This window comes from Oryx dammah, unplaced genomic scaffold (assembly GCF_014754425.2).
Source record: "Oryx dammah isolate SB20612 unplaced genomic scaffold, SCBI_Odam_1.1 HiC_scaffold_18, whole genome shotgun sequence".
NCBI lineage: Eukaryota > Metazoa > Chordata > Mammalia > Artiodactyla > Bovidae > Oryx > Oryx dammah.
In genome coordinates, this window is record NW_024070202.1 from 69200126 (window position 1) to 69212715 (window position 12590).

At 52.2% G+C, this 12590-nt stretch overlaps 2 protein-coding genes across 2 annotated transcripts; both read left to right on the top strand.

Annotated features, from left to right (window-relative positions):
* Positions 1-4: 4 nt before the first annotated feature.
* On the top strand, positions 5-8586 carry HOXA6 (homeobox A6). The gene is made up of 3 exons (XM_040259738.1): positions 5-2866; positions 4229-7083; positions 8088-8586. The coding sequence occupies exons 1-2, from the start codon at positions 2425-2427 to the stop codon at positions 4486-4488; spliced, it is 702 nt and encodes a 233-aa protein (XP_040115672.1). The 5' UTR covers positions 5-2424; the 3' UTR covers positions 4489-7083; positions 8088-8586.
* HOXA5 (homeobox A5) lies at positions 4229-9082 on the top strand. Its single transcript, XM_040259739.1, has 2 exons — positions 4229-7083; positions 8088-9082. The coding sequence occupies exons 1-2, from the start codon at positions 6189-6191 to the stop codon at positions 8336-8338; spliced, it is 1146 nt and encodes a 381-aa protein (XP_040115673.1). The 5' UTR covers positions 4229-6188; the 3' UTR covers positions 8339-9082.
* The last annotated feature ends 3508 nt before the right edge of the window (positions 9083-12590 follow it).

Consider the following 12590-nt stretch of genomic DNA (forward strand, 5'->3'; position numbering starts at 1 on the left):
TATATATATATATATATATATATGCAGCTAATGCTGGTTGGAGAAATAAATTGAGCAGCTGCCAACATGATATGTACCAGCTTTGGCTAACACCTAGAGATTTCAGTGTAATATATTTTTTCCATCTTAGTGCCTACAGAAGCTAGAAATACCCTGTTTTTGCTGTTAGCTGACAGATCAAATATTTTGTTGATCGAGACAATGATTACATCGAGAATCCAGGTCAAACCATAACAGATACTAATAATAGTAGTCAATTGCCCCCAGCCCCAACACTATGTGGAACCTAGAGGAATAAAGCAGAAATGATAAATATAAACATTTATCAACATCTCCAAATGGTTATTTTTGTCTTAATAACTTGCTTGAAATCACTGTCATCTGATGGCGTTGTTTAAAGAACTCAAACATTTTCTTCTAACACAGCTTTTTAAAAATCCCTTTAAAAATTTCGACTCTCGAGTTTTAATTTTCACCTATCAGATCCTTTTCCTAAAGAAATTTGAGGGCAAGTTAAAATTATATCCTCTCTTACTAGGCCCTTATTTATATATTCAAAAGAGAAACTTTCCCAGGTTCAATTGATTGGGGCACAGGCAGAAGGCTTCTGGGTGCAGCCCCCATCCAATGGGCAGCAGCTGATTTCAAAGATGCACCGTAGTCTCTGGGGAGGCCAATCAGAGCCCAATTTTTTCTCAAAATTTTTTCCTTGGGGGAAGTGAGGAAAAAATTGAAAAGCAAGGAAGAGATTAAGGAAGTCGTTGCCAGATTCCTAGGGGGCCTTTGTCACCCCCCCTCCAAGTTCTGAACCCCATCAGCCTGTATTCACCAGTTTTACAGATCTTATAAACACTCTCCGGAAATTCAGCCAAATCATATAAATAAGTCTTTCTTCAAGCTCCACAGAATTGAGGACTTTAAAGCTAATTCAAGGGTTTTACAAGCCTAACAAATACAGTTGTAAAAATGCCACTGGAAAGATACCACATTTTACAAAATGAGATTGATCTATGCGCTGTAAAAGTCAACTATCTTGAAGGCACAGCTCTCAGGCAAGAGAGCACAGTCCAGGACAGGCTTTTCATGTCCTGTCTGGGGAAGGCCAGGCCTGCGACTGTGGTAAACGCAATTCAGATAATTTCTGGAGCTGGGGAGACAACTGTTTCTGGTTCTGGAGCCACAGTGGGTGGCAGGTTCCCCCAAAGTCCCAGAAAAGGCAGGAAAAGGGGATATCCAGGACAGTGCCCTTTGGACAGGTGACCGAGAAACCAATCATATTCGTTATTGCCACCACCTTGGGTCAGCAGAGCTGCCCTCTCTGCTGGGTTGAGCCAGGCTCCGTGGGTCACTAGCAACTCTGAAATGAGGGCAGAGACTCCACATCTGGATCTGTCTCATCTCTGCCAGCCAGCGCGGAGCGCAAGAGGGGAGCAGGTCCTAGGGCTGGCTTTGGAACTCAGTCTCACAGCTATTCCTCTGTAGTTTCCTTTCTTGTTGAAACCAGTGGTTTCCAGCCTCTGCGTTCCTGGGTTCAGAGGCAGCCAGAGCGGGGCTCACAGCTTGTGTGTGTGTGCCTGTGTGTGCGTGCACTTTGAGGCCATGCAATCGCTGGCCATTGTAAGGAGGACTCAAAGGAGACATGTTGTACGTGGGAGTAGGGGGCCAGCAGGGGAAGAGACTAGACTGATCCTAGTCCTGGCTGGCTCGAGGTGAGCCTTTCCCTTTGGTGGCGAGGCCCAGGCCCTTGGTGGGAGTGAGGAAAGAGAGAAGGAGATGATGCACCGATTCCTAAGGCGTAGGAGAGAACTGGGGCGAAGGCCTGGTTTCTCAGATCCCTTCTCCATCTCAGTAACCCGCACCCACGGGGAGAGGAGTGCAGGGGGAGGGGCAAACTCAGGGCCCTGCCGGTAGGGCAGGCCCGCCGGGGTACAGCCATCCTTGTCACCGCCCCTCCCGGCGCGGGGCTGTCAGGTTTCCTGTTTGGAGAGAAAAACCAGCAAAATCCAACAAGGCAAAAGGGAAGGGGGAAAGAGCGGGCCTGTTTGGGCCTTTGCGGCGGCCAGGACACCGGTGCCCCTACCACGGGCCGATCCGCACGGCCCTGCCCGGGCTGTGCCCGCCGCCGGCGTTGGGGGAGAGAGCCCGGCGGGTTGGTCGTGCGCGCCCATCAATCTGCCGGGCGGGCGGGCGGCGGGCGGGCGGACTGGGGGCTGTTTGTAACTTTGCTGCCTCGGTCGCCGCGGTCCCCGGGGAGCGGGCTCCGGCGCTCGCTCCCATTGGCCGCCGCCGCGTCAGCTGGTGCGATTTGCTGCTGTCGCTTTTGGCGTTCGGCCATCCAGAAACAAACCAGTTCGATGACTACTAATAGTTATAGCCAGATGTACTAATACACAACAAATCACAGTCCTGCAGAGGGGCGCGCAAATGAGTTCCTATTTTGTGAATCCCACTTTCCCCGGGAGCCTGCCCAGCGGCCAGGACTCCTTCTTGGGCCAGCTGCCCCTCTATCCGGCCGGCTATGACGCGCTGAGGCCCTTCCCGGCCTCGTACGGGACGTCGAGCCTCCCGGACAAGACGTACACCTCACCTTGTTTCTACCAACAGTCCAACTCGGTCCTGGCCTGCAACCGGGCATCCTACGAGTACGGGGCCTCATGTTTCTATTCTGATAAGGACCTCAGTGGCGCCTCGCCCTCGGGCAGTGGCAAACAGAGGGGCCCCGGGGACTACCTGCACTTTTCTCCCGAGCAGCAGTACAAACCCGACAGCAGCAGCGTGCCGGGCAAAGCCCTCCATGACGAAGGCACCGACCGGAAGTACACGAGCCCTGTTTACCCCTGGATGCAGCGGATGAACTCCTGCGCGGGTAAGGTGTTTCCCTGCAGCCCCTCAAAGAGTGGAGGGAGAGGGGGAAGGAGGCAGGGAAAGAAGGAAGGAGGAGACAGAGTAGAAAGAGGACATAGAAAGAAAGGAGGAAAGAATGAACAAAGTTTCTTTGGTTTTTAAAAAAGAGTTTTTTGTTTTTTTTTTAATAAAAAACCCAACCCATTCCCAATGGGACAATCAAGCTGTGAAAGAGTGAAGGCAGGGCCCCAGTGCCCATGTAAGGTGACACCTTAGGGGAGCGTGTGTGTGGGGGGGTCACTCCATGCTATGTGAGACCCAGTGACAGGGGCAATCTGAAGAGAGAGCAAGGCTGGATGGGAGAGTGTGCCTGCCCACCCTGCACCCTGGTAATACCCAGCTCAGTCCCCGTAGTCGTGATGGCCTTCTGCACCCGTTCTGAGAATGCCTCTTTCCCTCACTGTCTCCTCACCTTTCTGCCCTTCAGAAACCCATCTAGAAAGAGGCCCTCGTTTGGACCCTTGCAGTGTCTCCCCAAAGCCTTGGAGGGCCACATCCCCAGCATCAGGATTTTTTCGCTGTCTCCTCCCTTCCCTCCTCCCCCCTCCACTCAACTGCTCACTCACAGCCAACTTCTGCCTCCTTCTGAGGCCCTGCCTGAGTCTCACACACTCAACTTGGGGGAGTCCCCAACCCATGGGTCTTTTTGGCATCAGAATAGATAGCCCATCACAGCCCTACATTCTAGAAGCCCCAGATGGCCCATATCTCCATCTCTTTGCCCCTGATTTCCAAAAACTCCACAGGGAATTCTTGGAGAAGGACGAAGCCTACTGCGGATTTTAAAACTTACAGTCTTTTGCTTTAAAATTCATTTGTGTTTTCAAGAGCTCTGCTTTTCTCAGAAGGGCCATACAATGGGAAGGCATTTGCGAAGAGGGCTGACCATTTAAAAATTTCCAGAAAGTATATTGTGTCCTGAAGTGCTGACCACAGTAATAACTCCACAGAGGTCAGTGTGTGAATTCGGAGTGTGTACACTACTCACAGGCTTCCATACCCATCATTTCCAGACACACACTTTACCCCCACAAAACAGACTTAGGTGCCCAGATTTAAGAAAGCTGTTCTGTTCTTTTTTCTTGTAATATTTTTACTGAGCAGATTTTGCAAAAACAATCATTTCCCACCCTAAGTCGTTTTAGGTGGAAAATATCTCGCTTGGTATGAAATAATCTTCTCCCATCCAGTCCGCTTTTGGCCCCAGACATAGTGGGAGAGGCAGGTGGTTTCCAGCCCCAGAGGCCAGGGCGCGGGGCTCAGGGTTGACTGGTCAGGCTGCCTGGATCCTGGCTTACTGGCGTCCGGCCATTTCTGCCCGCAGGTGCTGTGTATGGGAGTCACGGGCGCCGAGGCCGCCAGACCTACACGCGCTACCAGACGCTGGAGCTGGAGAAGGAGTTCCATTTCAACCGCTACCTGACGCGGCGCCGCCGCATCGAAATAGCCAACGCGCTCTGCCTCACCGAGCGCCAGATCAAGATCTGGTTCCAGAACCGCCGCATGAAGTGGAAAAAGGAAAATAAACTCATCAATTCCACACAACCCAGCGGGGAGGACGCTGAGGCAAAGGCAGGCGAATAGACGCCTGGGCAGGGACCAGGCCCGCGCCGCAACCTCCCTTGGCTTTGCCCCCTTGCCTTCGCCTGCTCCCCAACTTTTCTTCCCGCCTGCTCTCATCCGGGGGGCTTTCGAAGCTTCAGGGGAGCCCGGCGCTTTGCAAACGCCTCAGCATTTATTTCTTACAAGAAAAAAAAAAAAAAAATCCCACGCAGCCAATCCCAGCGGTAGAGCGAGGCGCACTGCACACACAGTCCCGATCTCCCAGGCTGCCCAAGCCGGATCCGGATCTCCGGGCCCGCCCCGAATCCGTCCCCGGCTCTTGTATTAGCGCTTCTGCACGCCCCTGAGCTCGGGTCGCGGGGTTGCTGGAGAGGAAAGAACCCGGGGACCGAGCCCGTTTTGGTGTCTGGGCGTTTCCGCCTCAGTTCCTCGCCAAGTCCCAGAGATCTTGATCACCAAATCAACCCCGACCACTGGGAAGAGGGGGCCTAAAGTCTGGGGCCCCAGCTCTGCCGTGGCCTTCCAGGCCGTCCCCAGACAGGAAGACGCGCTAGGAACAAAGGGGGACCGAGAGAGCCTTGTCTCTCAGCCCCGCGCGCAACCTTCCGTGGAAAAGAAACAGCCTTAGCCCAGCCGAGCCAACCTGGGCACGGATGGAACTTCACAGCCCTGGAAGCGACTGGGCTCCCCGAAGGCTCTGAGCTCCGGATTCCGGCTCCCCGCCTCCGATAGCGCCGGCGCTGCCACCACAACAGCTTTCAGGACCTAAGGAGACGGCCCAGAGCCATGGGAGCCGCGAGAGTCCTGGTTTTCAAACGTGCCAGGGGCGCCTGAGATGCTTGGCCTCCAGCGGGGAGAGTCCCCCGCCTCGCCTTCAGGCTATATTTGTGATTTACTTTCGTCTTTCAGAACCCAGAAAGATAACCACGGAGGTACTAGGCATTGCCACAAAATGCTTTCATTAGGGCCCTCATTTTACTCCTGGAGGTCTAAGCAAGACCCTAACAATTCGGCCCACGTATCCCCAGCCCCAAACAGCTTCTGTGGCTGTGAGGAGCCTGGGCCCACTCTCTGGGTTCACGGAGAACCCTCCGACTTGGGGCCGGGTTGGCTGGAGGAAAGGGACTGGGTGGTGAAGATTCTCCAAGCTGGATACTCAAAGCAAATCAAGTAGCAAACTAATGACAGGAGAACCATATTTACATGCAAGAAAAATCGACTCTGGTTATAAAAGTGTATGAAATTTGACCTCGCCTCGGAGAAACACTACACAAAAGCTATCTTTAATAGACGCCTGTCATTTAAGAGCGGCAGGAACACTGCCCCTCACGCGCTCGAAAAAACAGAGCCATAATTGTAACTGCTGCTGCGGGTAGGATTTATTTCTCCAATTGGCTAAATGGCCACCCCCCGCTTCCCCGAAGGTGATATCTGTATTTTCAAATTTCAGAGCTGTCGGCACGACGGGCAGAACCGACCCCAATCTCGCCACAAAAACAAGAGGGGCTACACAGCGGGGAAATAAAGTTGTTGTAAATAAAATTCAAGTCACCATCTTCCCCCAGTCCTCTGCATCCTCGCCGGGCACGCGATCGGCAGCTGACGGCCTCACAATTGGTACATCCTAATGGAACTGCGAGGGAAATGCAATAATTTTGCCATAATGGGCTGTAACCTCAATTCGACCCCGGCCCTCGCAGCCCTGGGTCGGAAGCGGAGCGATGCGCTCTGCCTCCAGCGGGTGGCGCTCGAGTCCAACTGAACGACGGCGGCGGGCGGCGGGCACGCGCCTGGGGCGCGCGCGCCACCCCTCTCGCCTCCACCCAACTCCCCCATTAGTGCACGAGTTTACCTCTAGAGGTCATCAGGCAGGATTTACGACTGGACAACAAAAGCACGTGATTCGAAGTCGTACCCCATATTTGGGTGCCTACGTAGGAGGGAACCAAGTACATGTCCCAGTCATTTCCATAATTCATCATAAATTGTGCAAGGGTGCTATAGACGCACAAACGACCGCGAGCCACAAATCAAGCACACATATCAAAAAACAAATGAGCTCTTATTTTGTAAACTCATTTTGCGGTCGCTATCCAAATGGCCCGGACTACCAGTTGCATAATTATGGAGATCATAGTTCCGTGAGCGAGCAATTCAGGGACTCGGCGAGCATGCACTCCGGCAGGTACGGCTACGGCTACAATGGCATGGATCTCAGCGTCGGCCGCTCGGGCTCCGGCCACTTTGGCTCCGGGGAGCGCGCCCGCAGCTACGCGGCCGGCGCCAGCGCGGCGCCCGCCGAGCCCAGGTACAGCCAGCCGGCCACGTCCACGCACTCGCCTCCGCCCGACCCGCTACCCTGCTCCGCCGTGGCCCCTTCGCCCGGCAGCGACAGCCACCACGGCGGGAAAAACTCCCTGGGCAACTCCAGCGGCGCCTCGGCCAACGCCGGCAGCACCCACATCAGCAGCAGAGAGGGGGTTGGCACGGCGTCCGGAGCCGAGGAGGACGCCCCCGCCAGCAGCGAGCAGGCGAGCGCGCAGAGCGAGCCGAGCCCGGCGCCACCCGCCCAACCCCAGATCTACCCCTGGATGCGCAAGCTGCATATAAGTCATGGTAAAGCCAGCCTTTTCCTAAATCCAGCCGCGGGGGTGCGACTCTCGGTCCCCCTCCCATCTCTTTTACCGCCCTCTCTCTCCCGGTCTTTCTTCTGGTTTCCCCTCTCCCAGCCCGGTGGAGCCTCTCCCCGCCGTTCTCCTTCCCCTGCCTTCCTTCTTCCTCCTTCTCTTTGCAGCGCTGGGCGCTCACGAATGGGGGGTGGGGGAGAAGAGAGCCGTTGGCCAGGCAAGTTTAGACGTTGAAAGAGGGGCAAAAACAAAAACAAAAACATATCGAACCCCAGCGCCTCGGAACGCACTGACGGGTCAGGCCAGTCGAGCTGGGAGCAGAGGGGTAGAGGATGGTAGTAGGGGCCGTGAATCGGGCTTGTCAGGGAGGATAATTTATGAGGAGGGCTACGCTGGGGAAACAGCGTTACTAATTAAGAGTCCCCGAAAAGGGGCTTGGAGGGGAGGATCATCGAGGCGAGAGCTGGCGAGATTCTGAAGTTTGGGCGCAGGAGGAAGAGCAGGAAAGGAAAGGGAAGAAGAAGGGAAAAAAAAGAAAGCAGGCGCCCCAAGCGTGCAGGCTGGAATAGGAGGCGCCTCGCGGGGCTGGAACTTTGAGGGTGACCTGGAGGCCACTTGGGCGCACAGAAAAGGGCCTTGCTTTGGTGGGTGTCTGAGTGTCGGGCAGCCTGAGAGGGCTGTGCCCTGCCTCGGGACGCCAGAGGCAGGTCCGAAGGGCAAGAGAGGGACGGGGAAAAGCCGGGCGATCCTCCGGGGAGCGGCTTCAACCTCGGATAGGCCGATTGTTCCCAGAGTCCAAACCGTATTGTTTTCTCTCTAGGAAGGAAGAGGGAAGGAGGGGGGGGGGGGGGGGCCCCCCCCCCGAGGAGGGAGGACTTGTTGAGCTTTTTTCCCCTGTTCCCTGTCCAGGACCCTGGCAGTTCCAGCTGGCAGACTTTTTGGTAGCCAGAGGCTGAGGAGTGGGTGGCTAAACCGCTGACTTTTCTGTTGCAGACAACATAGGCGGCCCGGAAGGCAAAAGGGCCCGAACGGCCTACACGCGCTACCAGACCCTGGAGCTGGAGAAGGAGTTCCACTTCAACCGCTATCTGACCCGCCGAAGAAGGATTGAAATAGCACATGCTCTTTGCCTCTCGGAGAGACAAATTAAAATCTGGTTCCAAAACCGGAGAATGAAGTGGAAAAAAGATAATAAGCTGAAAAGCATGAGCATGGCGGCGGCGGGAGGGGCCTTCCGCCCCTGAGTATTTGAGCGTTTAAAGTACTGAGCAGTATTAGCGGATCCCGCGTAGTGTCAGTACTAAGGTGACTTTCTGAAATTCCCTTGTGTTCCTTCTGTGAAGAAGCCCTGTTCTCGTTGCTCTAATTCATCTTTTAATCATGAGCCTGTTTATTGCCATTATAGCGCCTGTATAAGTAGATATGCTTTCTGTTCATCTCTTTGTCCTGAATGGCTTTGTCTTGAAAAAAAAAATAGATGTTTTAACTTATTTATATGAAGCAAGCTGTGTTACTTGAAGTAACTATAACAAAAAAGAAAAGAGAAAAAACACACAAAAAGTCCCCCTTCGACCTCGTTTAGTGCCAATGTTGTGTGTTGCACTCCAGTTGTTTAACTGTGCATGTGAGTGGAAGTGTCCCTGTCTCAATAGCTCCAAGCTGTTAAAGATATTTTTATTCAAACTACCTATATTCCTTGTGTAATTAATGCTGTTGTAGAGGTGACTTGATGAGACACAACTTAACTTGTTCGACGTGTAGTGACTAGTGACTCTGTGACGAAAACTGTGACTCTGAGCGGTGTGTCCCTGCGTGCCTTTGTAGGACCCTTTGCACGAACTCTGGAAGTGGCTCTTATAAGCGCAGCTTCAGTGATGTATGTTTTTGTGAACAAAGTTACAAATATTGTCCAAGTCTGGCTGTTTAAGCAAACTGTGATCAGCTTTTTTTTTTTTTTTTTTGGTATTTGTTTTTAAGGAAAAAATACTGACTGGAAACAAAAAATAAACTTTCTATTGTAAGTTCTCTTGGTCTGGTTTGTGCCAAATAGCAAGCGGCTCTTTCTGCTCTTCTGTCTGTTTGATGTGGGGAGGCAGTGAGTCTCTGGCTACCTGAGCAGCCTTCTTGTGCAAGGGGACCTCAAATCAGCAGCCTGACCCTCGGCCTCCCTAACTCTGACCCAGCAGAGAGTTCAGGGCAGGAGGTAGAAAAGCCTTAGGTGCTTGCAAAGCCCGAGATTGACCTGCCCATTTCTGAGGAAACCAAGTTAACTGGCTGGGTACGAAAAGAAAAAGAAAATACCTAGGGCTTTGTTAGCGGCCCTCAGGGGCCCACACAGTTGCTGCCTCTCTCTGAAGGCCATCCTAGGCCTCCACTTGCTGAAAAGGCTGCTGTGTCAAGCTGTGGCCCCCAGACCCTTTACCCCTAAACCACCCAAGCACCCTTTCCCACTCCTCACCCTCCTGAACCCAGTTGGCTTCTTTTGCTACAATTAATTTGCTACAAATGGAAGGTACTTACCCCATCCTAGCTCGAGTGGGAAACTCCTCAGAGCAGCTAAAGCAGCAACTAGAGATTTGCACATTTACCGACTGCTTACACTGATGCCGTCTTTCCTTTTAAAAGTTATAAAACAGTAAACTTTATAAGCCCCAGTTCCGGCTATATGACATTTGGGTGCCAAATGAATAGGGTTTTGTCTATGAATTAGATCGTAAAATCATCCATAGCACAGACAGATCGGCTCACTGGCTATAAAACGTCACGTGGGGCCATTAAAGTAAGTTTTATGGTTTTGGGGAGTTGACATCCAACATTATATACCACATAACATATAATCTCACTGACGCTGGACTCCATTTGACTCTTTTGCAGGCTACGTGTGCTGCCTGGTCATTCAAATTGTCAATTTTAGGTCCAGAAGTGTCCAAACCACAAGTTCTCAAAACTCTCTGAAAAATGGCTACCTCCGAGTTAAGGTAAGCTCGTCCCCTGAGCGCTTTCAAGTTTATTTGTACTCTGAAAACTTTCTTTCTCCATCTTTCTTTCTCTCTCTGGTTCAGTTAACTCTGGGGTTGCCTCAGAATTCCAAAGGGGAGAGCAGACTTTCCCTCGGCTCAAATGAGGAGAGCCAGGAGCTAGCTTCGGAGGCACCACGGTGCAAGGCGCCGGTGGCCGCGCCGCATCCCCAGGCCTAACTTTAATTGCTGCACCAGCGCGGATGTTAATGACTTCCGCTGCTCTCCCCAGCGTGCAAAAAGATGATTTTTGTGTGTTAGTGGGCCTGCATGCGGAGACTGGGCAGGGTCGCCTCCATCCCGGGACTGGCGGCCCGGGCTCTGCGGGGTCTGCGGAGCCCTGGGTGGGGGCTGGGAGCCCCGGGGGGCGCGGGCCGCGGGCGCCGAGGCCGCGCTGCGGCCGGGCGCGCTGGGGAGTTTGAAAGAAAAGGCCGAGCAGGGCCGAGGAGAACTCTGGCGGGATTCCTTACGGGGCTGTGGCAATACGTCTTCGCGGGCCGGGGTCATTTGGCAGCATTGAATCGAGGCGACGGCCTTCGGGGCCGGGTCGCAGGCCGGCTCGGGAGAGCCCGAGGGTGGCAGGGGCCGGCGGGGCACACCTCCAGGCTGGGCCCCAGGGTTGCCAGGCCGAGTCCAGGCCGCGGGCATCCGCGGGACGCTGGGGACCACAGGTCCCCACCTGAGGGGAGGGCTCAGTATCCCCTCCCCCCGACACACACTCGGGATGAGGCCCTGAACCTTGTTTGCCTGCACGTTCTTTTTATTTCGGTGAGATTGTTCTCACCCGCCTGTGAGTCTAAAGCAATAAACTTTATGGCCGGATTTAACTTTAGTCTTTGAATCCCCAGTCTAAATGAAAGGAGTTACAGCGCTTTCTTTTCTTCCGCCTCGCCTTTCTTCGCCCTCTCTTCTTTCCTTTTCCTTTCCTCCTTTGCAGGATTAAACCATCCAGGCACAGGACCCTCAAAAGGCAACTTAGCCATCTCCCTAGATAACACTTAAGATTAGAGAAATTTATTCCCCCTCAACATACAGGCAAACTCTCTGTTGCAAACTGTGCCCTGAAGTTTGGGGGGAAATCGAAGTGTCTTCAAGGCCCAACTTAAAAGCCCCCAGAGCCATTAGGTTGTTTTTCCTCACACATCATAAAGGGTAGCTTAGGGGAGAAATTGGTCGTTTGTCAGTAGGAGACTTCCGCCTTTCTTTTGTTAGCTGCTCTTTCTGTTTGATCCCAGGAAATTTACATAATCTATGGTTTCCAACAGTTCCCAATATTGCACCAATGGGTGAGATAAATTTTTCCTGGGTACAGTTGCAGCTTGGTTTCAGCCACCCTTTCTGGACCCAACCCCCTACATTCTTCAGTGGCAAAGCCATGACTGGGGACCCTGGGGCCTGTCCTGGGTCTTTTCTCTGAATGGGGACCCACAAGGGATTTAGTAGACTTTCCCCATCCTGGATGAAGAACTAAGCCAAATCCCCCAGTCCAGAAATGAAACAGAAATTGGGATATTCTGTCTCCAAATGCTTTTCTCCTTAGGGAAGTTTTCTGCAAGTGCTGACTGTAAAGTCAAGTCCTTCAAGTGCAAACATTTAATGTGTAATTTGGAATTTCCACAAATTTTCTTGTGCAGAGGCCACTTTCACTCAACCTAAGTCCAACAGATGTCCCCAAACTCAGAGGTCCAGAAAGCAAAACCTCAGAAGTTTTTTGAAAAATTGAAACCCTCCCACAAGTCCCACTCCTTTTGAGTAGTGGGAAGGCAAATCTCTGAAGTCCTTTCGTGTAACCTATTAAAGTGAGCATTGATAGTTCAGCACTTAGGGAGATGGGTCTGTATCTTAGTCAGAACCAGAATATTAACTTTGTTTGGGTTCTCTTATGTGTTTGTGAGAATTCTGGAATCTTTGTTCTGCTGCTCTGAGTTTCGGGTTCTTTAATGGAAAACACTGGGTTAAGGTTTTACTTTAGTTACTTATTTGGTGATCCTGCATGAGTGATTTCTTGGTGAGTAAAATTATTGGCAGAAAAAAGAGGGATAGTGCTCCTGACAGGTTCATTTAGGTAACTTGCCTGGAGGAAGTGTCCATACCACTTCGTGATCACATCCCACCCTGGGGTGTGGGAATGGGCAGAAAGGCTCTGGACCAGTATCACACAGTCTGGGGAAATCTTTCCCATGCATTAAGAAAAAATATGGGCTATAAATATTGTCAGCTTGCTTAATTCTGTCTATTGTAATTATCATAAAACTTTAGAGTTTAAGAGAGCAGGCCAACGCACATGGGGTTAAACGACTTTAAAAAATAGAGCATCCAGTCAGACCTATGTGAGCGGTATCGGAGGAATTTTTTTTCTTCCTATTTTCATAGGAAGCATCATAAAGAGGATGGCTGGTTATCTGCTTGTTTTGTAGATAAAGTTGTTTTTTTCTTGTGCATTCTCTTGGGGTTGTTTTTGCAGAGGAACTTACCTAGG